This window comes from Panthera uncia, chromosome B1, assembly GCF_023721935.1.
Source record: "Panthera uncia isolate 11264 chromosome B1, Puncia_PCG_1.0, whole genome shotgun sequence".
Taxonomy (NCBI): domain Eukaryota; kingdom Metazoa; phylum Chordata; class Mammalia; order Carnivora; family Felidae; genus Panthera; species Panthera uncia.
Genome location: NC_064811.1, coordinates 39,512,696 through 39,538,340, shown reverse-complemented (window position 1 = coordinate 39,538,340; position 25,645 = coordinate 39,512,696). Strand labels below are relative to the sequence as shown.

Here is a 25,645-nt window from a genome sequence, read left to right as displayed (position 1 = left end):
CTGGTGATAAGTAGCCCGATTACTTTCTCTAGAATCACCTGTAATCATCCTCTATTCTCTATGCTTCATCTTTTTTAAAGTTCATTTTCAACTTAAGGCTGTTAGTATTCTTAATGCCTGACCATTCTAATTTAGTGGCAGCTTTTTATTACTGCAGGTTAGGGGAAGTCCCATGATATGGTAGGTTCCATCCTCAAGGTCAGATATAGGAGTTTCATGTGGCCACCATTTGGCCTACCCACTGTGACTCAATGTATACTCTTACTTAATTATGTTCCTGTGAATGGTTCTTATATATTTAGTGGTAGTGTTTCATACAGAGGAAACAGCAAGACAGGAGGCAGAAAGGGGCTTGGTGAGGAAGGCAAGAGTCCCAGTGTGGTCGAATCTTTGTATGAGAGGGGAACAAGAGGGTGTGTGAAATAGGGCAACATGCTAGTTTGTTCTGTTTACGTTATTAAACCACTAACTTCACTACGAGTTAACATACAGTTAACATAACAACTGGGTCAGAGTTAGTTTTAATTCGGGAAAGGGAACACAGCACATATAAAAGCGTGCAAATAGGAAGTTCCTGAGAACAAAGAAAGAAATGGGTATTTTTTAGTTTGTCTATCAAAGCTCAGTAAATGTTTATTGAAGATGATGCCTTCTTAATCACATACCTTTCATGGAAATTTTCAGGAGATTAAATCACTCAAAACCATATACCCCTCAGAAAGTGGAATTAAGATGTGATAGAAGAAATTAGATTTTGGCTCACAATTAGTAGAACTATATTACCTTAAATCAATGACACATAACAGTACATTGTTGTTTATTGGAATTAACTCTCTAAAATCAGTTCTGGAGTAAAGCTCTTAGTAATGAAGGAAATGAAGGGATTTTTTTTCGGTAAAAAAAAATGGAATATAAAAATTTTAAAGTATTTTTATTGCTTTTACAGGTGGTACCATAGAAACATCACCAGAAATCAGGCAGAACGTATTTTGAGACAAGAGGTAACTTAATTTATTAACAAATAACTTGTGAATATTTTCAGAATTTCTGAGAGATGGGCATTATGAAGACATGACTCAACTAGAAAGTTTTTTCTTCCTGTTCTTTATAGCTCTAAAATATTATTACAACTTTATGTCTACTGCACATTTTCTGATAAGTTGTAAAGCAGACGTATTTGTATCAGATCATGTTTTTCATGGACTTTCACTGTCATTTGAGAAATGTTTTTTTCCTGAAATGATTTCAATTCCACCATACTGAAACTGCTCATTCACTCCAAAGTGCATTCTGCCAGAAGAGTCTATATTTGAATTGCCTATATGCCTCTGCATATCAGGCAGTAAAATATACACTGTCTTTATGAGCTTAGCTAAGCCTTCTTAAAAACACAAATACAGAAAAATACACAGTGCTGCACTTTCTTTGTTCTTTGGGAACAAAAGGAAGAGTGGGGGAACCAAAATATCAAACTCAGATCAAAACTGCTCTTTTAGGTCAAAACAAAACAAAACTGCATGCAGTTTCCAACGGACGGTAAGTGTGAACTGTGGGTAAAAGTAGTCAAACCTAGAAACTAGGGAAGGTGTGTGTGTCATTTTCTACTGCTGTCGGATGTTGAGGAAATCTAGAAATGTGAGCGAGAAAGAATCAGTTCTGTAACTAAAAAGTCAATGCCAGGAATGGCTCAGGACACAGAGAAGGTCCAATTACTAGCAGGGGGATAGAGTTTGAGGGACACAGACCCAGTCTCAGCTGGTGATGGGGACAGAGGTTGGAGGTCAGGCCTGGCTTCTCTAGCTAGGAGGAAGTGGGGTGTGGCAGCGAATGTAGCATTCATCCGGCATGGTGACAGCAGGTGGACTTCTGTAAAGAGATGTTAGTAGGTCTAGAATAGACAAGTAGGCAGAACTGGAACAGGCAAGGTCTCAAACAGGCCCATAGCCAGCAAGTTAGTCACAGGCGATATGGCCACAAGATCACATGGGCTGTGCAGGGTCAGCCTGAGAGGTTCTGCAGCTGAGAGGAAGTCACAACAGAGCCAGGGGCTCACCGCCCTACAAAGACTAGAAGAGCAGATTGCACAACCCCCCATGTACCTAAAACCCAGATATCACAAATAGCAACATTTGGCAGGAACATTCTTTAACAAGTGAAAACACAGCAGATACAATTGAAACCTATCCCTTCTCTCATCTGTTTCATGCCCCCCATTCTCCAGAGGCAATCACAATAGAAGGGTGTGTTCCCATTGTGTCCATGTGCTTATATTTTTATCATATATATGTGCATTTTATGTGTTTTAACATTTCACATAAGGAGATCATATGTATGTTGACTAAAAAATTTTTTTTAACATTTAATTATTTGTTTTTTTGAGAGACAGAGACAGAGCATGAGTGGGGGAGGGGCAGAGAGAGAGGAGACAGAATCTGAAGCAGGCTCCAGGCTCTGAGCTGTCAGCACAGTGCCTGATGTGGGGCTTGAACTCACAAACTGAGGTCATGACCTGAGCTGAAGTCAGATGCTTAACCCACTGAGCCACCCAGGAGCCTCAATTTTTAATGAAACATTGTATTTCAGTTTTATTCACATGGGTACATAAAGATCAAGCACATTCCTTTAACTGCTGTATACTGTTTCATTATGAGTATACCAAAATGTATTGATAAACATTCAAATTGTTTCTAACTTCTTAGTATTACCAACAGCCTGCCAAGAACTTTCTTGTACAGGTCATCTTGTACCCAAGGGCAAGGATTTTTCTTGTTAAACCCAGAAATGACCTGATCAGAGTCTACGTGTGGATTTAACATTAAAGATATTTTGGAATCATGATTCAAAGTGCTTGTCCTAAGTTACGCTCTCACAACGAATGAGAAAACTGACCCCTTACATTCTTGCCAACAGTTGGTAACTTCATACTTTTTTTCAATTCACTGAGAAATTGTATATATGTTTTATTTTCCTAATACAATTTTTTAAAATGTCTGTTTATTTTTGAGAGAGAGAGAGAGAGAGACAGAGAGACAGAGTGCGAATGGGAGAGGGGCAGAGAGAGAGGGGGAGACACAGAATCTGAAGCAGGCTCCAGTTGTGCTGACAGCTCAGAGCCAGACGTGGGGCTCGAACTCACTAGCTGTGCGCGATCATGACCCGAGCTGAAGTTGGACGCTTAACCGACTGAGCCACCCAGGGGCCCCCTGTGCATGTATTTTAAAATGTGCATTTCCTTGATCAACAGTTCAATGGAATGACTTTTTATGTGTGTGTTGGCGAGTTGGGCTTCCTCTGCTGTTACATGACTGCTAATATCCTTTGCTCACTTTTCTATATTGCAGTGCTGTTTGCCTTTTTAACTGATTAATATGTATTTTAAAAGTATATTCTGAAAACCTATCTTTTAGGTTACCACCATATTCTTCTAATTTCTGGCTTAAAATTTTTTCATGCTCTTATTTTACACTTTAAAATATGTTAATGTCAAATTTTTCAGTTTTTATGATCTCCTTTTTTCCTTTTTTAGTATAATAAATCCTTCTCTCTTCTGAAGTAATAAAGGAAGTTTATATTTTCTTTTAAATGCTTTAAAGATTTGCTTTTCATTCTTAGGTCTTAATCTAAAATGTGTGTGTATGTGTGTTATGTGTGTGGATATTTTAAAATATATACACGTTTTTCCATGTATTTAAAATATTTTTGTAATTTACATATTTTCTATGAAAAAAATTTTTTTAACGTTTATTTATTTTTGAGAGACAGAGACAGACAGAGAACGAGCAGGGGAGGGACAGAGAGAGAGGGGGATACAGAATCTGAAGCAGGCTCCAGGCTCTAAGCTGTCAGCACAGAGCCCCGTGAGATCATGACCTCAGCAAAAGTCAGTTGCCTAACCAACTGAGCCACCCAGGCGCCCCTTTATTTTCTATTTTTTTTAAAGTACCTGGATTAAAACCTAACGGTCATGAGGCATTTAAATTTTTTTATGTTTATTTATTTATTTTGAGAGAGACAGAGTCAGGGTGAGAAGGGGACGGGCAGAGATAGAGGCAGAGAGAGAGAGAGAGAGATAGAGAGGGAGGGAGAGAGAGAATCCCAAGTAGGCTTTGCACCATCAGCAGCGGCCTAACATGGAGCTCAAAGTCACGAAGCTGAGAGACGGATGCTTGACTGAGCCACCCAGGTGCTCCGGTCACGAGGCGTTTAAAAAATATATATGTGGCAGGATTCTCACACAGAGTCGTGACACTGAAGCTTTTCTTTCCTGGAAACAACTTTATTCCTGCCGGCACCGCTCCGTTGGGTTCGTACCCGAAGAACTGAGCCCCGAGCACCACGTGGCGTAGTTTTTTAATGCATTTTTAAAAATTCTTTGTCTCCTATATACGGCAACATACAAACATGGAGTCTGATCAAGTGGCCTCATGTTACAAGGTCGTGAGGGATGTTGACATGTATGCATATAGCCAGGTTGAGGTTTTTTTTCCTTTCCTTAGGAAGGGGACCCTACCACATTTATATTTCTGGTTTGGGTTTCCTAATACTTTATTTAGCATTTGTCCTGTTATGTTCACAAGGGAGCCTGGCTTCCAATTTCCCACTCTCTTTGCCTAGTTTCAGTATAAAGGCTATGCTAGCATCATAAAATGAAGTAGGACATGAGGTTTTGTCTCTTTTTCCAGTCTTGAAAATAGTGTATATTGAATGCAGGTTATTTGTTCTTGAAGTTGCATATATCTCTCATGAAATAGTTTGGACATGCTGCTTTTTCAGATATTCGACTACTGATTTAATTTCCTTTTCTTTTTTGAGATGTTTGATAATTTATAGTTATGTGGAGAATTGCATATTTTATATTTATTTTCAAATTTATTGCATACATTTTTATAGAGGTATCTTATAATTTTATTTATGTCATATTTCAATAGTCGGTATGTTCATATGGTTTAAAAATCAAAAGATTCTAAAGTTTTCTTTCATCCTTGTCTCCAGGCCACCAATTCCCTTCTCCATAGACAAACTTCGATTATTAGTTTATTCTGTGCTTTTTCAGAAATATTTAATACATACACAAACAGAAACATGTTTTCTTATAGTGTTATTTTTACACAAATAGTAATATATATACTCTTGTGCACATTACTTGTTTCATTTAACAATATATATTGGGAAGGAATCTTTTCACATCAGCACACAAAAAGTGTCCTCATTCATTCTACACATGCATAGTATTTCTTACTTTGGATGTATCACAATTTATTTAAAATTTTTAACGGAAATCTAAGTACTATACTACTTTTATAAGTATATATGTAGGATAAATCACCCAAGATAGAAATTCTGGGTCAAAGGGAATGTACATTTCTAATTTTGGTAGACATTAAAGTACCCTCTATAGGAGTTGTACAATTAATATTTCTACTAGAAATGTAAGAGAGTGCTTATTTTCCCCACAACCTTCCCAGCAAGTGTTTAATGAAGCATATGGATCTTTGCTCTCTGACATCTCATATCAGTGTAGGCTTCAGCTACATTTCTCTTTTTAAAAACTTATTTTTATTAAAAAACTTTTTTTAACATGTATTTATTTTTGAGAGAGAGACAGAGCATGAGCAGGGGAAGGGCAGAGAGAGAGAGGGAGACACAGAATTGGAAGCGGGCTCTAGGCCCTGAGCTGTCAGCCCAGAGCCGGACGACATGGGGCTCAAACCCGTCAACCATGGGATCATGACCTGAGTGAAAGTCAGACGCTTGACTGACTGAGCCACTCAGGCACCCCTCAGCTACATTTCTCTTATCCTGGGAATGTTAAGCATCTCTGTATATATGAAATTTTATATATTTGTCTCTCCTTTTCTGGAAGCTGTCTGTTCATATCCTTTGCAAAATTTTCAGTTGGTTTTTTAAAAAATGCTTTCCTCACAATTTGTAGGACATCTGCAGCTATATTAAGGAAATTAGCTCTTGTGATATGTGGCAATACTCTTCCCAATTTTTCAGTTCTAATACTACCTTTTTCCATGAATGGTACTTGAATTTTTTGTGTTTGAATTTATCAGACAATTTTTTTGCGAAGCTTTAGTGTCAAGTTACAAAATATTATAAAAATTATAAAAAATATAAAAAATACTATAAAAATATTGTAAAAAATTTTCCCATGTTTCTTGATTGCCTTAGTGGTCTTATTTTTAATGTATGCATGTTTGAATAATTTGTAGTTATTCCTGACACAGAGTGAGGTATGGATCCGATTTTATTGTTTTTCTAGATGGCTACCAAGTGTCTATCTTTTCTCCATTGATTTGAGATGCCACTTTCCTTAGAAACACAACTCCTATGTTGCACTACATCTGGACTTACTACTTGCTTTCGTTGATCCTCTTGTCTATTTATGTGATGCCTTTATCTGTTTTAAATACTGAGGCTTTCTTTAGTGTGGCTCACCTCCCTCATTATTCTTTTTCAGAAATATTCTGAAGATACATTTTATACGTATGAACTTCACAATTACTTTGCCCAGTTTATAAAAGCTTCCTACTGGTGCACTAAATTTACAGAGTAATTTAGGGAAAATTGTTTGGGCATTACAAATCAGTGCAGTTTGGGGACCAATTTGTTCTGGGACCCACATATTAATTATTCATATAGAAAAAATTAAAACTAGGTCCCTACTTCAAGCAAAAATAAATCTTGGATGGATTGAAAACCTAATGAGAGGAGGAAACATCTTTGTATTCTTTAGGAGCATTTAAAATTTTTCTTCATTGGGGTGCCTGGGTGGCTCAGTCGGTTGGGCGTCCGACTTCAGCGCAGGTCATGATCTCACAGTCTGTGGGTTCGAGCCCCGCGTCAGACTCCGTGCTGATAGCTCAGAGCCTGGAGCCTGCTTCGGATTCTGCGTCTCCCTCTCTCTCTGCCCCTCCCCTGCTCATGCTCTGTCTCTCTCTGTCTCAAAAATAAATAAAAAATATTTAAAAAATTAAATAAAATAAAATTTTTCTTCATTTAGCTCTTGCAAATTTTTAAGTTTATTTTAAGGTATTTTTTGTTGTTGCTACTATAAATGGGTGTATCTTTTTTTTTTTTTTAACCTGTGAAAAAACTTGAGTTTTGTGTTAATTTTGTAACTGATGACTTTGGTGAATTCAAAAAAAATGTTTGTAGTAGTTTTTTAGTTGATTCTCCTGGGTTTCAGGTAGAGAATCTTATCAACAGCAAACAGTGATAATTTCAAACCCTCTTGTACAATTTACTTTAATTAAAACAATTTTTTTTTTTTTTTTTTTTTTTTTTTGAGAGGGAGAAAGCGTGTGTGAATGAGCAGGGGAGGGGAAGAAGGAGAGAGAGAGGGTCTTAAGCAGGCTACACGCTCGGGTCTGAGCCTGACACAAGGCTTGCTCCCATGATTCTGGGATTACGACCTGAGCTGAAATCAAGAGGCGGACGCTCAACCAAATGAGCCACCTATGTGCCCTTCCTCTTTTACAATTTAATCCAGTATATCTTGTCTGTTTTTTTCTTTTTTTGTCTCTCATTTCATCGCATTAGCTGGTATCTCAGAGCAACATGAAACACCAGTGCTGACAGTGGGGTGTTTCTTTTTCCTGATTTTAGTTGGAATGATTTTGCACAGAAAGCTTAATGCTGGACTTGGGACTAATGTAAATAAGGGCTATGGTAAGGAAGTACATATATATTACTATTTTACTGAGAATTTAAAGACAGCTGATACTAGAAATGGAAATTTTTCAAATGCCCTTTCAACATCTACGGTGATGTTTATGGGATTTTTATCCTCAGATCTATTAATAGGCTGAATTATATGAATAAAATCCCTGATATTCAAGTACTCTTGTATTCCTGTATGCAATCCCTCTTGGTCATGGTATGTTATTCTTTCCCCCTGTGATTGGACTCAGTTTCTTAGTATTCGGCTAGGATTTTTGTGTGGACACGAGTGAGACTTGTTAGCAATTTTCCCTTTTTGTGCACAGTCTTTGCTGTGTTGTTGGTGTTGATAGTAAACCCACTTTATATAAAAATTTAGAGGTCTTTCTTTCCACGTGCTCTGGGATCGTGTAATACTACAATGTGTCACTGTGATGTTTTTAATATTGCAGCTCTTTTAAAACCTCATCTGTTTTCCCGTTCAGTAGGTCTATTAACATTTCTAGATAGTCTGAAATCAATTTTGATAAATTCTATGTTTTGCTACTTAATTACTCATTTCATTCAGGTTCAAATGTGTGGAGTCAAGATGATTCTTTTATTTTTATTTTTTTTCTGGATCCTTGTGGCTTATTTTTTGGTAGATTTTCCCCATTATTTATTGGTTGGGTTGGTTAACAATTTATGTATTTCATTGTTTTTCCCTATATAACCAGATTTCGTATTTAATTACTATCTTAATTACACTGTTGCCTTTATAATTTATTCCTTTCTGCTCCTGTCTTTATTCACTTTCTTCTTTTACTTTACTTGGTTCTTATCCTAAATTCTTAAGGTGGATAAATTTATTTTTGTATTTCCTTCATTTATTGATATAAATAATTAGACTGAGTACTGTTTGAATAGCAGAGGTTCCGATATGTGGCGTTCCCTTATTATTTTCTAGATGTTTTCATTTTTAGTTGGATTTCGTTGAGTTATATCAAAAAGAACTTTACCTAGTAGTAGCTTTCTCCTTTGGAACTTGTTATGAATTCCTACTTTTATTGCTTTGTTGCCATGGTTGCTGTTTGTTCTCTTTCCACTTTGAAGAAGAGGTCACTACATATACAACTTTATTATATGCGTGTTATATATGCATATATATATATATATATACTGTACATACAACTTTGCTTTTTACCTCTTAGTCTTTTCCATTTGTGTCCCCTATGGTATGGAACACAATCCTTGGACATGATAGGAATTCAATAAAAGCTAGATTTTTATTATTTAAAAAGTTTTTAAATGTTGATTTATTTTTGAGAGAGAGACAGAGACAGAGACAGACAGAGCATGAGTGCCCAGAGAGAGAAGGAGACACAGAATCTGAAGCAGGCTCCAGGCTCTGAGCTGTCAGCCCAGAGCCCGACACGGGCCTCAAACTCACAAACCATAAGATCATGACTTGAGCTGAAGTCGGACACTTAACTGACTGAGCCACCCAGGCGCCCCTAGATTTTGATTATTTTAAATGGTTATGAGAGTTTTGGTTTGAAACTTTTGGCCAGAAAATGAGACTTGTTCCTTGGTAAGCATCTGGAAGGAAGAGAAGACTCTGTTTGATGTATTGTGTTCACCTTGGGGGTCACACCATAGTGTTTGGTTTGGGCAGGTCTCAAGCAACTTACTGACACTTCATAAGTGTAAACTTTCACAGGTTTGGCAAGCTTCTGAGATATTTCCCCCTCCGCCAGGGTAACACTCGGTAAAGGTGAAAACTCTTTATGATATCAAACAAACAGCCCGATATCAAACAAACAGCCCAAAGCAAACAGTGCAACATTCAAAGTCATTGAAAACCAATTTACAGCTGTATTGGAATTTCCCCGAGGATGTCTGTCAGGTGGAATCCAATTCATAACCTAACATCAACCTTACGATACTCTTCTCTCCTGCTGATTCTCTTCTCATCTCTCCCATGAGAGTTGCTTCTCTCTGGCAGCAGCTAAAATGACTCCCCTGCCCTTCTTTCCAGACTCCCTCAAAGTTTGTTCTCTTTCCATCCCTATCATGAATTCTGCTCGCTTTGCCCATTCCCTGCCTTTCCAGATGTATTTCTCCCTGCTTCCCTCACCCCATCAGCCATGTTGTTCTTTTTCTTCCAAAATACCACCTGTCAATCTGTCTTTGAGTGCTTCCTATTCATCAGCTATTTTTATCTATTATCTTGACCAATATAACAAAAAAAAATAACTAAATGGTGGGGTACAAGGTTGTCAAATGCAGAATTTTTCTCAGAGCAATCAGGAGCAAACTTGTAAAAATACTCATACGTTACAAATTCTTGTCCCAATTATATAGGGGTGATGTATGTATTTGTATACAATATAAATTATTTTATAGGTGTGACTTCTTCACAGATAAGGGAGATAAGATTGCATATATTTGTGAAAACAATCTCATCCACTTATAGTAAGTCGGTACAGTTTGGATTTTGTTCCTGAGATGTACATTTGTCTTTCTTCTTAGTGAGGAATAAATTTGTACACACAGTGTCTTGTTTTGCAGTCTAAAGAAGGTGCATTTATTGTCAGAGATTCGAGACATTTGGGATCCTACACGATTTCTGTGTTTATAAGAGACAGAAGGTAAGCAATTGTTGTTTGATGTTGAATTATTTATTTTGAGAGAGAGGGGGAGAGTGCATACACATGCATGTGTGCGGGGGATGGGACAGAGAGAGAGGGAGAGAGAGAATGCCAAGAAGGTTCCGTGCTATCAATACAGAGCCTGATGTGGGGCTCAAACTTACAAACTCTGATATCATGATCTGAGCCAAAATCAAGAGTCAGACGCTTAACCAACTGAGCCACCCAGGCACCCTAGAGCTGGAAGGGAAGCAAGTGTGATTTTGTTCACTTTAGAGATAACAGTCCTTGGGACACTCTGTTTTATGGAGACACTGTCACATGGAGAAGGTGAAATCTTGGTATAGAAGCTTTGCTGGCTTGGAAGTTAGTACAACCAATCTATTCAAGTTACGTCCCTAACCAGCTCTGTGTATGACATTGGATAAGTTATGTGACTTCTCCCATCTCTTTTTCTCAACCGTGAGGGAGTTGGCTTAGTTGTAGCAGGCACTGGTGATGCTTTCCTCATATCCACTGGTTTACCTTGCGTTTACCTGTAGAGAGTTCTGTACTCAGCACGCCTCCCATGCCTTTCTGCCTGAAGATGTTCTCTGGCTGCGGGAACTCGTGGTCCCCATGGGTAGACGGGAAGTGCCTGAGAGTTAGCATCCTAGCAGTGCCCCTCTATCAATGAGGAACGGAAGATAAGCTCCTCAGCTGCTTTGCACTTCAGTGGGGCAACTCTCAGATGTGTTCCACGGTCTCTCATAGCTTTCCAGAGCCCTAGATGCTCATCGTAAACCTGCTCATCAATACACCCTCTATCGGCTTTCCCCCTTTCTTTGTTTCCTATATCCTTGCATCCCTCACAGTGCGTTCATTCATTCATTGAACTGATACTTGATATTCAGCAAATGCGTATAAGTGTCCCTAGTGGGCTCTACTTTTTTGGACATTGGAGTTGTCAATCAGACAACTTTGGCTGAAGTTATGTTCGAATCTAAGACCCCAATTAGATAGCTAAGGCATTTACCCAGGGGTAGTGAGGCATCTGTTGAATCCAACCCACTCTGCAGTGTATAGTGTTCGTAGGATAAAAGCTTTACAGGCGGAGTCCCTGTTGCTTAATGAACTGACTTCGTTCCAAACGGATCTTTTGCTTATTTACTAATTCACATTTTATTGATTGTAGAAATATGGAGGCTACCATCAAACATTATCAGATTAAAAAGAACGACTCAGGACAGTGGTACGTGGCTGAAAGACACCTCTTTCAGTCAATCCCCGAGTTGATCTGGTATCACCAACACAATGCAGCAGGTAAGTCAGGGGCAACAGGCTGGGAGAGTCAGCGAGCCAGGCCCCAGACAGGCAATGCATCTGTGGTCTCAGACACTTAACAGGAGCAAATGCCCCTGAGAAATATGTGTGAGCCTGAAATACAACCGGTATTCTGAACAATTCTCCTTATTGATGCTTCTTTGTTTTTATAGTCAGGCGACAAGAGGTAAGTTGATTCTTTACATTTCCGCCAGGTTAGAAAAATGATAGATGGCAGAGAAGCAAAAGGCAATTTAATTATCAGTGCATTTGTTTCTGAAATTTACGCACGGCTAAGTGTAATAGAATTTCAAATATCCTAAATAATCATGCTTCCTTCTTTTTGCCCCCATAAGTTTGCTCTCTACTTCAGTTGTATAGACAATTACCCTTAAATAGCTCACTCTCTGTTCTTTCTTATTTGGAGAACAGAAAAAATTATATAGGATGCAGCCTTTAAGTTACAACGTGGCTTAAATAGGCAGAAGCATCATGGAACCCCCGTCCCCAGGTGTAGTTTGCCGTAGTTGTTATTTTTGCAAACGTATCATCAATGGAAAGATACAGGATTCCAGTAAGTTCCACCACAATTTCAATCACAGCTCTGGCCTTCAGCCCTCACCCAACCTGTATTGGACCACTTTGAACTCATGGGGGAATCTTCTTACCTCAACGTTATGGAATTTGGAACCCACTGCAACTTGTCATGTTGTTTTGACTTCTGGTCATACAATACTTTTTAAGATTTCTCTCATGAAAAGTTGTGTTGACAAATAAAAAAAAAAATCCCTTTTGGAAAGTGGCCACTTTTCCTTGACACTAGTTCTAAATATCAAGAATAAGTCCAGGGAAATTTTTATCCACTTATAGGATGAGTCTGCATGGATATTCCAGATGGTCTTTGGGGGTTTGGTTAGAGAGGAAGTAGCAGTGAGTCTGAGTGGGGCGAGGGAGGACATATTTGTGTCTAGAGACGAAAACCCTTAGAATAAGGAGATCAGTTCTGAGTTTTTTTCTTCATACTCCTCTTTCCCTTCCCTTCAAAGACAAAATTTGAGAAACAGAGTGGTTATGGTGGTGAGGTTAAAAGAAAGATACTAAGGTAGCTCAGGATGTGCTGACATGAGAAGATGTTAGTGATAAGTTGTTTAGTAAAGAGAAAAAAAGTGCAAAGCAGTATGTGAGACTATAGCGCCGCTTTTGTAACAAAAGATTTAAAAATATGTATGCATAGAAAAAGTCTGTTAAATTTTATGTAATGATTTTTAAACTAACAAGATTATAACAGACTACGAACTTAATGCTTACCTCTGGGGAATGACACTGGGGGTAAGGGAAGCTTTGATTTTCTGCTGTATAGATTGCTTTAAGGTTTGGTATTTTTGTTTGAATGGACATAAATTATTCTTATAATGTATAAAATACCACACAGATCATCTTTAAAAGATCAAGCGAAACATCAAGAAAAGCAAAACTTACAACTATGACTGCTGCTTATTAGAGAGAAAAGAAAGTAAAAAAGATCTAAGAAAACAAGAAAAGAAGGATGATAAGAGGAAAGCCCTGGGAATGCAGAAATAGCTGGCATTTACTGAAGACTTAATTTGGACCCGACCCTGTTCTGAGTGCTTTCATGTATATTTATTTATTTAATCTTCAGAACAACCCTATGAAGTAGGTTCTGTTAGTACCTCGATCTTACAGATGAAGAAACGGAGGGATGAGTTGTACTCAAGATTGCATAGTTAATAATTGTGCTGAGATTTGAACTCAAAAAAATCTTTGAAACAGTTGGAACCATCGAACCCCCTGGCTCCACAGTCTGCACTAAATGACTTCTGTATCCTCCAGAAAGAGACGAACCATACCATTGGAGGGTACTTTGGAGGGCCAGTTTCAGAAAAGGCTGTGAATCAGAGCCCATGACTATCCTGTCTACTTGTTGACTTCTGGTCAATTTGGTTCGTGACAATCTGTCTCTTTGCCAGAAGCAGGGACAATGCCACGAGAGTGACAGACTTCTTTCTGCCAAAGAGAGAGACTATCATTAAACCACTGGTAGTAAATCACAGAATAAAAATGTTTAGCAAATAAGAACCTTGAAATTAGAGGGAAGTGTTAGGATCACAAAGAAATTCCTCATTATGTTCCTTATTTGGACAATGTGTTCTAGAGTCCCAGCTTGATGAGGGCTCTAACCTCAATTAGGTCTTCAAAGTCGCTGGTTAATATCCTTTCCAGCTTTCTCTTCAAACTTCTACCGTTCTCCTCTAGACTCCTTCTCCAATATTATCCACTGCCCTGTCAGCAAATCCCTAGCTGTCCACTTCACTAAGAAAACTGAAGCCAGCAGACAGGAGCTCCCTCAGGCTTACCCTCCTCCCCTCACTCCCTCCAGGAGTGGTCGGGACAAGCCTGTGCCCCTGTTCCCTCCATTCCTCTCCTGCTGGGACCAACCACCATCTCCCCTTCCTTTCTCTCCTGTATCTCTTACATTTCCTCTGAACTTCTCCCTTTAGACTGGAAACGTGCTTAAGGCTTTATTATTCAAAAAGCAAAAAACCCAAAGCCCTCCCTTGGTCCTTTCTTCTTCTTTTAGACATTACTCTTCTAAGTCATGCTTTTTGGAAAAATATGGCCACATCTACTGTCTCCACTTGCTCATTTCCATTTGCTTTTTTTTTTTTTTTTTTTGAGAGAGAGAGATTGAGAAAGAGAGAGAGTGCAAGAGTGTGAGCAGGGGAGGGGCCGAAGGCAGAGGGAGAGAGAGAATGTGAAGCGGGCTCCACACCCAGGGTGGAGTCCCACGTGGGGCTCAATCTCATGACCAGAGATCATGACCTGAGCCGAAATCAAGAGTTGGACGCTCAACAGACTGAGCCACCCAGGTGCCCCTCCATTTGCTTTTTAAACACGTGCAATGTAGCTTCTGCTTCCATTGCCCTATGTTTTACCAGTGATCCCCATATTGACCTATAGGGTGATGCTTTTTAGTTCTTGTATTTTCAAGCCCTCTCTGCTATATTTGGCAGTGTCACCCCTTGAAACTCCCTACTTCCCAGATACTTTGACCCTGCGCTTTCTTGTTCTTGAGCTCAGATATTCCTTATAGGTCTTCCCAATGAGTCTTAATTCTACTCTTCTTTAAACATTGGTGTCTGCAGGGATCTGTCCCCAATCACTTCTCTTCTCACCCTAGACATTTACCTTCGCAGAATTCTTCTGCCTGGTAGTCCCAGGTACTTGCAATCCCACAGGCCCTGAACTTCAGTGATGAGATGGAACTCTTCATCTTAATCACTGCTTTCCCTCCAAACCTGCTCCCCTTCTTGTTGTCTGTCTCAGATGATGCTGTCATCATTCTGTCCGTTACAGGGGCTGGAAACATAGGAGTCTCAAGAGATGCTTGTATTCTCCTTGATAGATAGCTCTTTCTCCTCCTCCTCCTCCTCCTCCTCCCCTTCCTCCTCCTTCTCCTCCTTCTCTTTCTTCTCAGTCATTAGAAAACTTGTTTTATTGAAGTGTGGTTGCCATACAATAGTATATGCGATTATGTAATGTAGTGATTGAACATTTGTATAAATAACCAAGTGATCACCACAATAAATCTAGCTACCGTCTGTCTTTGAGATCGACCTAGAAGAGTGTCTTGCACACAGTAGGCACTGAGTGATGCTTCTTTCTGTTCTTATACTGGCCAAGTTTGTTTCTTTTAGCCTTTGCACGTGCTGTTCCATCTGCCTGGAATGTTTTTCCTCCTAATCTTTGTAAGATGGTTCCTTGTCAATGAATGTCAGCATAGCCGCCATCTTGTCGGAAGGGCCTTCCCTGAGCACCCATTCGATAGAAGCTCTATTGCAGGTACTCTGCGTGTACTCATCTTCTGCTTTCTCTTGTGTGTGCATGCATTTGTTTATTTTCTCTTCCCCCGCTACAGTGTAGGCTCTGTGGGAGCAAAGAACATCACTGTCTTAGTCACTGCTGTCTCCTACCAGTTAGTTAATGGTTGGTGCAAAGCAGGCCCCAAAGAAATATTAGTGAAAGAAATAAATAATTAATGCTTGTTGAACTAAATGAAATTGATGGTACAGAATACTACACACGGACCCAATCAGAAGAAGTCTCATTTACTCTACCGTTTTTTTTTTTAGAAAAAAACAATTCTTGAAAAGTAGGGTTGGGAAATGGGTCCACTTCAGTACTACTGGTGGTTGAATGAATTAGTGCATTTTTGTTTTTATACATGCTTTGATCAAGAAGTCACATTTTCAGGAATTTATTCTAAGACGATAATTTGAGAGGTACATAAAAATTTATGTTCAAAACATACAGCGTCTTTTACAATAGTGAAATTCTAGAAATAACTTTAAGCTCTGTTTATAGTTATTAATATATATCAATGACATATTGAGTGCAAAAAGCTTATAGCAAAACATTCACTTTTCTGTGAAACATTGGGTGCGTATATGCTTTCAAATACAAATTTGGAGGTTTTTGCAAAGGTGTTCACCAGAATGATAATGATGTATCTCTGGTATATCATGTATAATGTGTGTCCAAATATTATTTTATGAAAATGGGGAAAATAAACAAATAGATCGATGTAAAATACTGTTTTTTTTTTATTTTGGCCTAATTTATTTGAAGAATGGCACTGTCTTCTACTATATTTGCTTTCTTTTTTTCTTTTATATTAGTAACTAGACTTGAAATACTGATTCCTCTTCCTCCCCAGGTCTCATGACCCGTCTCCGCTACCCGGTTGGACTGATGGGCAGCTGTTTGCCAGCCACAGCGGGTTTCAGCTATGGTAATGTATGCACGTGGACTCAAGTGCAGCCTCAAATCTGGGAAAGAATCTCCCCCAAGTTCCCTCGGCGTTCTTTAAATTCTTAGCTTTTCTGAGATACCTAGATAGGTTTCTTCTCAAAGTTGGAATCCTCCTTCTGAGATAGTGAAGTATATGCATCTCCTAAGAGCAACTTGAACTTTGGCAAGAACCATTTTGATTTTACTTCAAATTTCACTGTACATTAGCCGGCGCTCTTTTGGTACATTAGAATTCTTTTTATTTGGGTGTTTGAGTTATTGCTCTCTGGGTACAAGCGTGGCTGGGAAATGACTGCTCCCCAAGAGAACCTGCTAAAAAGACCTGCTAAATGTCTCCTCTTCCCCTTTTAAAAATAGAACTTGTAGAAAGTTTGATTCGAACCATTTTCCAGCAAATGAGTATTTGCAAATCTGTTGAGAATAAATAAGAGCCAACGAATTCTGTTTTGTAATTTGGTGACCCTTTGTTCCCTTACATTCCTCTCATTAGTGTGAATCAGAATGTACTGAGAAACCGGCAAGATAATTATATCACATAACGGGTAACCAGGACCCAGGGTCTCTATTTTAATTGGGATGGGAGAGTGATTTCGGGGTATTAGGGATGCCTAGGTTATTCTCTGTCCCTAAATGCAATGTACATAATAAAAGTTCTGTGCCATTAGCAATTTATTTAAGTTAAGCATTAAGTTTTAATTTTTAAAAAATAAACTTCTCAGTTTTTTTTTAACATATAGAACAGTGCACAAACTCATAACTCTATAGCTCACTTAGCTTTGCCTGGTTTTGATTACTTTATCTAAATGGAATAAGACACCATACACAATAATACACAACACCGTGTATTGTGTCTGGCTTCTTCCTCTTCACCCATGGTGTTGGGTGTGGTTGGCTCATCTCCGTGGTGGTGTGGTATGACATTGCGTGACTATACCACAGTGGATTTACCCATCCTTCTTTAGAGGACCATTTGGCTTGTAACCAATTTTTACCACATAAATAATACCATTATGAACATTCTTGCATGTCTTTTGATGAGGTTCAGTACTCATGTAAGCTCCACCAATGTTGGATATATACTTAAGAGTGGAATTACTGGGTCATAGAGCGTGTACCCATTCAGATTTAGTTAGTTTTCCAAACAGCTTATACCAAACTACGCTTCAATCAATAGCGTATGGGAGTTCCAGGTGCTCCACACCTTTGCCCTTGCTAATGTTTAGTCATTCCTGTGGATTCTTTTCTTTGGTTTTCACGTTAGCCAATCTGGCATGTGTAGTAATCGTATTTCATTGTGGTTTAAATTTGCATTTCCCCGATGACTAATTATTTTGATCAATTTAGTGGCCATTTGGGTATACCCTTTTGTGAGAGCATACTCTATTCAAGTTTTTTAACTCTTAGAAATATACTTATCTGCCTTTTTCTGATTTTTTTTTTCATATTCTGAATACGAATTCCTTACTGGTTACGCATTTTAGAAATATCTTCTCCCAATATGTGGCTTTCCTTTTCACTCTCTTTTAAAAAAATTTTTGAATGCTTATTTATTTTTAAGAGAGAGAGGGGCAGGGGCAGAGGCAGAGAGAGAGAGGGAGACACAGAATCCGAAGTTGGCTCCAGGCTCTGAGCTGTCAGCACAGAGCCGATGAGGGGCTTGAGCTCAGGAACTGAGAGATCATGACCTGAGCTGAAGTTGGATGCTCAACTGACTGAGACACCCAGGTGCCCCATTCCTTTTCACTCTCTTAATGGGGTGTATTTGGTAGAATTTTTACGAAGTGTAATTTGTCAATATTTTCCTTTATGGTTATATTATGTTGAATAAATTCTTGCCAATATCAAGGTCATAAGTATATTCTCCCATGTTGCTTTTATTTATTTATTAAAAAAAATTTTTTTTTTCTCATGTTACTTTTAAAACACCTGCTATCCGGAGGGAGAGCACTTTGCAAAGTTGGCCTTTACAACTCTTTAAACTGCATTATTCTAAAGCTCCAGCAGATGGCGGTGTTGCAATATAAAAGGAGATACTAAAATGGATTGTCAAGAGGGTTATTTTATTTTTATTTTTCGTTAATTGATAACGAAATTTGTGTGTGTGTGTTTTCTTCACTTTATTTTTTTAAAATTTTTTGAGATTATTTTTATTTATTTTTTTAAATATAATTTATTGTCAAATTGGCTTACATACAACACCCAGTGCTCATCCCAAGTGCCCTCCTCAATGCCCACCACCCATAAGAGGGTTAATTTAAAAACAGTTCTTTTTTCTTCATTTAGTTCTATGGAAGTCAGATATACCATACCACAAATTTCACTTCAAACATAGATACATGTGAGTTAGAATCCTAAACATTGGACTTATTAGATGAATGTTAGACTTTTTCCTAAGAAGAAAACACCAAGGCAGAAAAGCCCTTTGGGGGTGGGAGTGGGCAGAGGAACAACAGAAGGAGGTGAAATGGGGGGTATCGGGGGGGGGACCAAATGTTGTGCCTCACAAGTTTACTCAGCAGGACAAAACCAGATGGGGACATACATATTTTAGGGCCCAGGTGTAGTTTTGGTAGGTTTGTTTTAGAAAGGCAAAGTGTTGCATTTCATCCTGCGTCCCTCTGGAAAGAGAACGTATGTTTTGATATCCATAATTCCTCTCTAAGTAAGTCAAGTTTATATCTTTAAGCTCGAATTCTGGAATTACACATGAAAACCACAGTGAGGGTATTAAAAATGTTTACTGTTCTGTTCCACTCATTTATAACATTTTTAGCCTCTTTGTAAAAGAATAGAATAGGTCTAGATAATTCCTAAATCGTTCCCAGCTCTAAAAATTTACCCTACTTGTAACATGGATGTTTTACTTTTCTAGAAAAGTGGGAGATAGATCCCGCTGAGTTGGCGTTTGTGAAGGAGATTGGAAGCGGTCAGTTTGGGGTAGTCCATTTAGGGCAATGGCGAGCACACATCCAGGTAGCTATCAAGGCCATCAGCGAAGGCTCCATGTCTGAAGAGGACTTCATCGAAGAGGCTAAAGTGATGACGTAAGTATAAGCAACACCCAGATCAATTTCATGCAACATTCTGGTGTTATGGAAAGAACACGGAGTTTGGAGCAGTTACACCTGGATTTGTGTCACAACTCTGCCCAAGCTAGTTGTGTGACCTGAGAAAATTATTTGATCTCTGTGTGACCTGAGTGAGTTATTTCACCTTTCCGAGCCTCAGTTTCTTCACCTGTAAAACGGGGATAACAATACCTTCGTTACTGCATCAACATGTGAATTAAGTGAGATAATCCATGAAAGTGACAAGTCTTTACAGGACTTTCTTTTTTGCTTTTCCTGGAAGCAAAAATGTTGATTTTGTCTAAATGGTAATATAAGGGTAAAGTATTTGCTTTCAGAGAATTTAAGAATCCTGAGCTCTAACAGAAGTGACTCTTTGTGGCCCACTGGACACTGTTCCTGACTTCTGTGATTTCTCAGATCAGCATTTTGACTTAGTTGAATATGTGTCTTACGTCTGTAATCTGAGTTGGATCAGGACAAGCCGATAATTTGGTATAAAGAAAGTATTTGTTCAACAATGGGGAGTAGCATTGTGGTGAAAAATGAAAACCCCAGATGGTGTCACCTCAATTCTGTTCTCCAAAGCAATTATGTTCTGTTCTAAACTTGCAGACCTCAATGGAAAACAAACAAACAAAGAAACCAGAATCGATAACTGGACCCATTCTCCTTTAAAGACAGAGCAATGCTGTCTCTTGGGGCTCTCAACCCATACCCCAAGTGTCCTATCGAAATATTCTTCCCATCCACTTATAGTAAAATTAATTTCAGGAGAAGTTATATTAAACACATTTTCCAGTCATATCAGCTTCCCAAAGATGATTTCGTGCCCCTAGATTACCCCAGGCGGCTATCTGTCTGGAATGTGTTCCCTGATACCATTGGCATCAGACCCTAGTTTTCCTGTATCTAAAGGAGAGACAAAACATTATATTCCCCTGTGTTGATTAGATAGGTGTGATAAGAAAAGAAAGACTGGGAGACATGTGGTTCAGGGGAAGTCGAAGCCTATACTGGAATTCCTAGGAAATGAAAGAATTAGAGATGTCCAATGTCACGTTGAGAGGATTCTTGAAAGGTTCAAGCCCTACTGGGCATTTGGGGTTCAGGTTGCTGGGGAAGATGTTTTGAAGACAGTGGAAGATCCATGGAGTGGAGGAAATAACGATAGCTCCAGGAAGTTTACAGAGGCAGGAATGAAGCTAAGGGCTTATTTTTAAGTCAGTTCAGGTGAACACAATGTACTGTTGGGTTTGAACAGTCTGTTTTTTCCTGATGTTTTGAAAGTGAGGCAGAAAAATTTCCTTCTAACATCCTGTTGCAAATACAGTCATCTTTTAAAAAGTACATACTGACATGCATTGAGCTCTGTGAAGCATACACATCTTGGTAATATAGTAGTACCTCCTTTTTGTAAGTGTGTAGTTTAAATGTCACCTCCTCCAGGATGTCTCCCCTGCCATGTTTGATTGGCTTTCTACTGTATCACCTGTGTTAGTTCATCAATGTATTTGTCACTGCTCCAGTGATCTTGCTAAACAAACATAGCATAATGTTTCAATTCTCAGATGTTTGTCTGTGGGTATCAGTGTGGTGGTTTTCTCATGGCAAGTCAATATTCCATTTTAAGAACGACTTTCCCGCCATTATTCTGCATACATGTAAATTGCATCCCTTAACTGAAAGTATGCTTTATGAATTAGAAAGATAAATCAGACAAAATATACGTATTTAAGATACATATCTACAGATGAAAATCATGTATAGATTCTCTGAATGCCTTTTTTCTACTGACTGGAAGTGTTTTTGCATGCTACTTATATGGTAAGATGTCAATCACTCACATACATTATTTTAAGGTAAATAATCCTCCCGAGTCATTGATTTTATTTTACCTCTATAAATGAAAAGAGGTAACATTTCAAGTTATTTCTGAGTGACAGAGAAATTGGCTTGTTACACATCTTCTAAAATTATAAACATTAACTTGAATATTATTTTCCATGATTGAATGCTACATACTCCAGAAGAAACAGTAAACTTTTGAAGTTTAGATGACTAAAGAATTCTGTATTTTATTTTATTTTTTCTGTATGTATTTTAATAGGTAACTTTCAAGGGTGTGTGTGTGTGTGTGTGTGTGTGTGTGTGTGTGTGTTTGGTGACTGGATTGCTGAACACAGAGAAGGGTTTCATGTTGGTAGGTATTTTTCAGTTTCCAACTTTGTCTGAAATTTTCTTTTTTTTTAAATGCCTTTATTCTTTATCATTTAATTTTCTTCTTTCTTTCTTTCTTTCTTTCTTTCTTTCTTTCTTTCTTTCCCTTCCTTCCTTCCTTCCTTCCTTTCCTTTCTTTTCTTTCTTAAATGCATCAATCACTGTTTCCTCCCTTCTGTCTGTATGGAAATTTTGCCTGAGCAGCCGCAGTTAGAAAAGTTGAAACCTCAGGAACAGGAACTCTTGGGAAGACCTGAGCAAGGAAAAGTAGCAACGAGGAGGCAAGGGGCTTACAGGATGGAAAGCAGAAAAAAAAAAACGATATGGGAGCACGTAATATTCTGTAGGGACTTGGGCAGTACCGCTTGAACTCCTGACCCCACTTATCCAGCGCGCACGGTGGAAAGGAAACTTCCACGTTCTCTGGGGCTGGGTTTTTCGCGTATCTCGTTGTTGACAATAATGCAGAGTTGGTACATTTCACCAACGGAGTCTAAGCGCTTCGAATCGCCGAAACGAATCCGCTCACGGGCGCGTGTGTGCTCTTCCTCATCAGGAAATTATCGCACTCAAGGCTGGTCCAGCTGTACGGAGTGTGCGTTCAGCAGAAGCCCCTCTACATCGTGACGGAGTTCATGGAGAACGGCTGCCTGCTGAGCTATCTCCGAGAGAGGAGGGGAGCGCTGCGGAAGGAAATGCTGCTGAGCATGTGCCAGGATGTCTGTGAGGGAATGGAGTATCTGGAGAGGAGCCGCTTTATTCATCGGGATTTAGTAAGCACCCCGCAAACTCGCTGATGTTTTACGTGTTGCCTTTCGGAAGATCAGGACGCTTGAGGACTTTCAATATTTAATTTTACTTATTTATCTTTAAATATGTATTTATTTATTTTGAGAGAGAGAGAGAGAGAGAGAGAGAACGTTAGTGGGGGAGGGGGGGGCAGAGAGAGAGAGGGAGAGAGAGAATCCCAAGTAGCCCCTGCACTGTCAGCACAAAGAGCCCTGCAGGGCTTGAACCCATGAACCCTGAGATCATGACCTGAGCCTGAAATCAAAAGTTGGATGCTTAACCAACTGAGCCACCCAGGTGCCCCAAGTACTTTGAATATTTTCAGTAAAATACCTTTGGCTTCATTTCTAAATGCTTTCCTATTGATGTAATTCTCTGGGACATGTGGCTTTCTTTTTAATTACTCATTAATGCTGCAGCCAAGTAAGGTGTTACTCTAAATATGCCTGGAACTAATGAACTACCACACTGATCAACCAACCAAAGCGAATTTACTTTTCTTTCCTGTCGCCTTCCCTGTCTTCTTCCATTGCTTCCACTTTTCTTCCTTTAACCAATGATCAAATACGGATTGAATGGCAGTATATGCCAGGCCCGCGGCCGGGCACTGGAGAACAGCCAGGGATGAAACTGCCCCCACATGGAGGTGCTTTGGTTGTCACAGTATCGCAGTGGCATTGCCGGCACGACTGAGGAGGACGAGAAATGCCAAATCATTCTGTTCTGTGATACTCGGAACATTATGTCCTAAAAAAACAAGCAAACAAAAAATTAAAGCTTGTCTTGCCCCAAATGCTAATAGCTCTGCTTTCCTGCCTTGCTACCTTGCCTCGAAAAACATTTTGTATCCCCTCCATATTTATTCATGATGTTCACACTATTCCTTCTCTGCCTTTCCATGTCTCATTTCTAAGTCCAAAAATTAACCCCAACGAGAACTTGAGAATCTGTGAGATGTCACTGGTATCATCACCGAGAGGGTCATCCTGTACTTCCTCCCATGACCAGGGGGACTTTATTGTCTATCATTCAGGCTAGAGCATTCTGGGGAGAGAAAGGAGGCATAATTTCATTGGCCTTAGCACACTTATTGCTGGATTTACAGGTGACGAAGAATTCTCATGGCATTTAATATTTACCACTTCCTATAATAGTTAATTGTTCACATTGTTTACACAACTATTAGACTCTAAATTCCCTGATATCAATGCCTAGACTTCTGAGCTGTGTGATAAGAACACAGATTACAGAGCAGTTTTCTCAGATTTAGCTGTGCCTTAGAATCACCTGGGAACTTCTAAAACATCACGATACCCAGGCCATGCCCCAGACCAATTAAGTCAGACTCTCTGGGGGTAGAATCTAGCCATAAATATTTTTTGAAAATTTCCCTGGTGAGCTCAGTGCGTAGCCAAGATTCACAACCAGTGCTCTAGAGCTAGACTGCCTGGGTTAATATCTCACCTTTGTTTCTTACTAGCTGTGTGAGATTGGGCAAACTCGTTAACTAGTACAGTGGTATTAATTATAGCAGCTTCCTCCTATGGGCTTGTTGGGGGAATTACATGCATTAATATGTGTAGGCCCTTACACCTGCTCCTGGCATAGAGCGAGCTCAGCAATGCTAACTATTGCTATTCCAGAGCTACATTATCATTCTGTATCCCTCATGGCACATTTCCCCATCTTCAGTACGTAGTAGCTATCGAGCAAATTTTGGAATGGATGGATATGGCATGAATTCCACCTAGCTTACTTTCCTAGTCTCTGCAGGTTGGTCTTTTCTGACAGGGATTAGAATTCAAAACTCAGTCACTCTGTTTGTTCCAAAGTGGGTTCTCTCAGGTCCTCCTGTCCTTGGTTTCTTCCTTGATTGCTTTCTTTTGTGTTCTATTCCACTTACCTTCATGCCAGTTAAAATGTATCAGTTAACCAGGAGTCTTTTCCCTGTCAAGGGCTTGCCTTGTGGTTTGGCTTTGAGATCCTTGCTAGTATTTGTGAAACTCTTCCAAATTGACTCCTCCTAGCTTGCCATTTTTAGTTCCTCGCCTTTGTTTTTGGACTAACTGACCCACATGGGAGCTTAGAAGAGAGAAAAAAAAGATCAAACAGTTATTGATTTACATGAGGCTAAATACCAAATCAGTGATTTTCTTTGACTAAGCTCTCTGAAAATGGATTATTTTGGCATCAAATACATTGTCTCTGCATTATTTAAAAATACACATTAATTTTAATGCCAGGATTCATAGTTTAACATCTCTTTGATTTAGTCTTCCCATTTATCAAAGATACTTCTTGCGAATAATTAAAAACTTTTAGAAGAAAAGGTATTAAAATTTCTTTTTCTTTTTCTTTTTGTTATTTCTTTGAAGCGTCATTACAATCCATCACGTAAGGGCAGATATATTGAGTCATATGTGGCATTGACAGGTGTCACCATAAAAATAAAATGGCTGCTCATACAGGAAAGTAGTGTGGGGGTCCAAATAAACTAAGAAAAAGGAGAGTAGAAACTCTTGAAAGAAAAAAACTATCTTCAAACTTGGATTCCTTTCTTCTTTTTATAGGCAGCAAGGAATTGTTTGGTCAGTGCTGCAAGTATAGTAAAAATATCAGACTTTGGAATGACGAGGTACGTAATATATATATATATATATATTTTGTTTGTTTGTTTACTCATACGAGGGAATCTTATATCTGTCTACTGACAAACTGAAAATGTTAATAGCATTTTTTTTTTTTCCTGTGAGGAAAGTATTGATGTGGTTGTTAGGCCTGTTGCCCTGCTTTGAATTTTAGGACATAAACCAATTTTAGCTGTGAGTTAAATGGATATTTTGGACTATTTTGATATTTTTTCAGGTTATTTTCAGGCATATCTTAAAATGTATAATATTTCTCAATCTACTCATCATCATAAAAAGGTTAAAAAAAAGCTTTTCTGATACATGTATATTTCTGAAAGAGAAAAAGAATAAATTTGTTTAGCTCTGATTTTTCTGTGTCATCATCATGCATTTCTTTTTGTTGTTGTTGTTAGTTTATTTATTTTTCCAGAGACACAGCAGGGGAGGGACAGAGGGAGAGAGAGAATCCCAAGCAGGCTCTGCACTGTCAGCACAGAGCCTGATGTGG

At 38.8% G+C, this 25,645-nt stretch overlaps 1 protein-coding gene across 2 annotated transcripts in view; it reads left to right on the top strand.

Annotated features, from left to right (window-relative positions):
• TXK (TXK tyrosine kinase) overlaps window positions 1-25,645 on the top strand; it is a 61,838-nt gene that overhangs the window by 28,974 nt on the left and 7,219 nt on the right. For both annotated transcript variants that reach the window (XM_049632016.1, XM_049632017.1), the window contains 7 exons: window positions 947-1,001; window positions 10,219-10,298; window positions 11,473-11,600; window positions 16,336-16,410; window positions 19,303-19,474; window positions 22,275-22,491; window positions 25,078-25,142. In XM_049632016.1, the coding sequence (XP_049487973.1) occupies window positions 947-1,001; window positions 10,219-10,298; window positions 11,473-11,600; window positions 16,336-16,410; window positions 19,303-19,474; window positions 22,275-22,491; window positions 25,078-25,142 (792 nt within the window). The remainder of the gene's footprint in view (window positions 1-946; window positions 1,002-10,218; window positions 10,299-11,472; window positions 11,601-16,335; window positions 16,411-19,302; window positions 19,475-22,274; window positions 22,492-25,077; window positions 25,143-25,645) is intronic.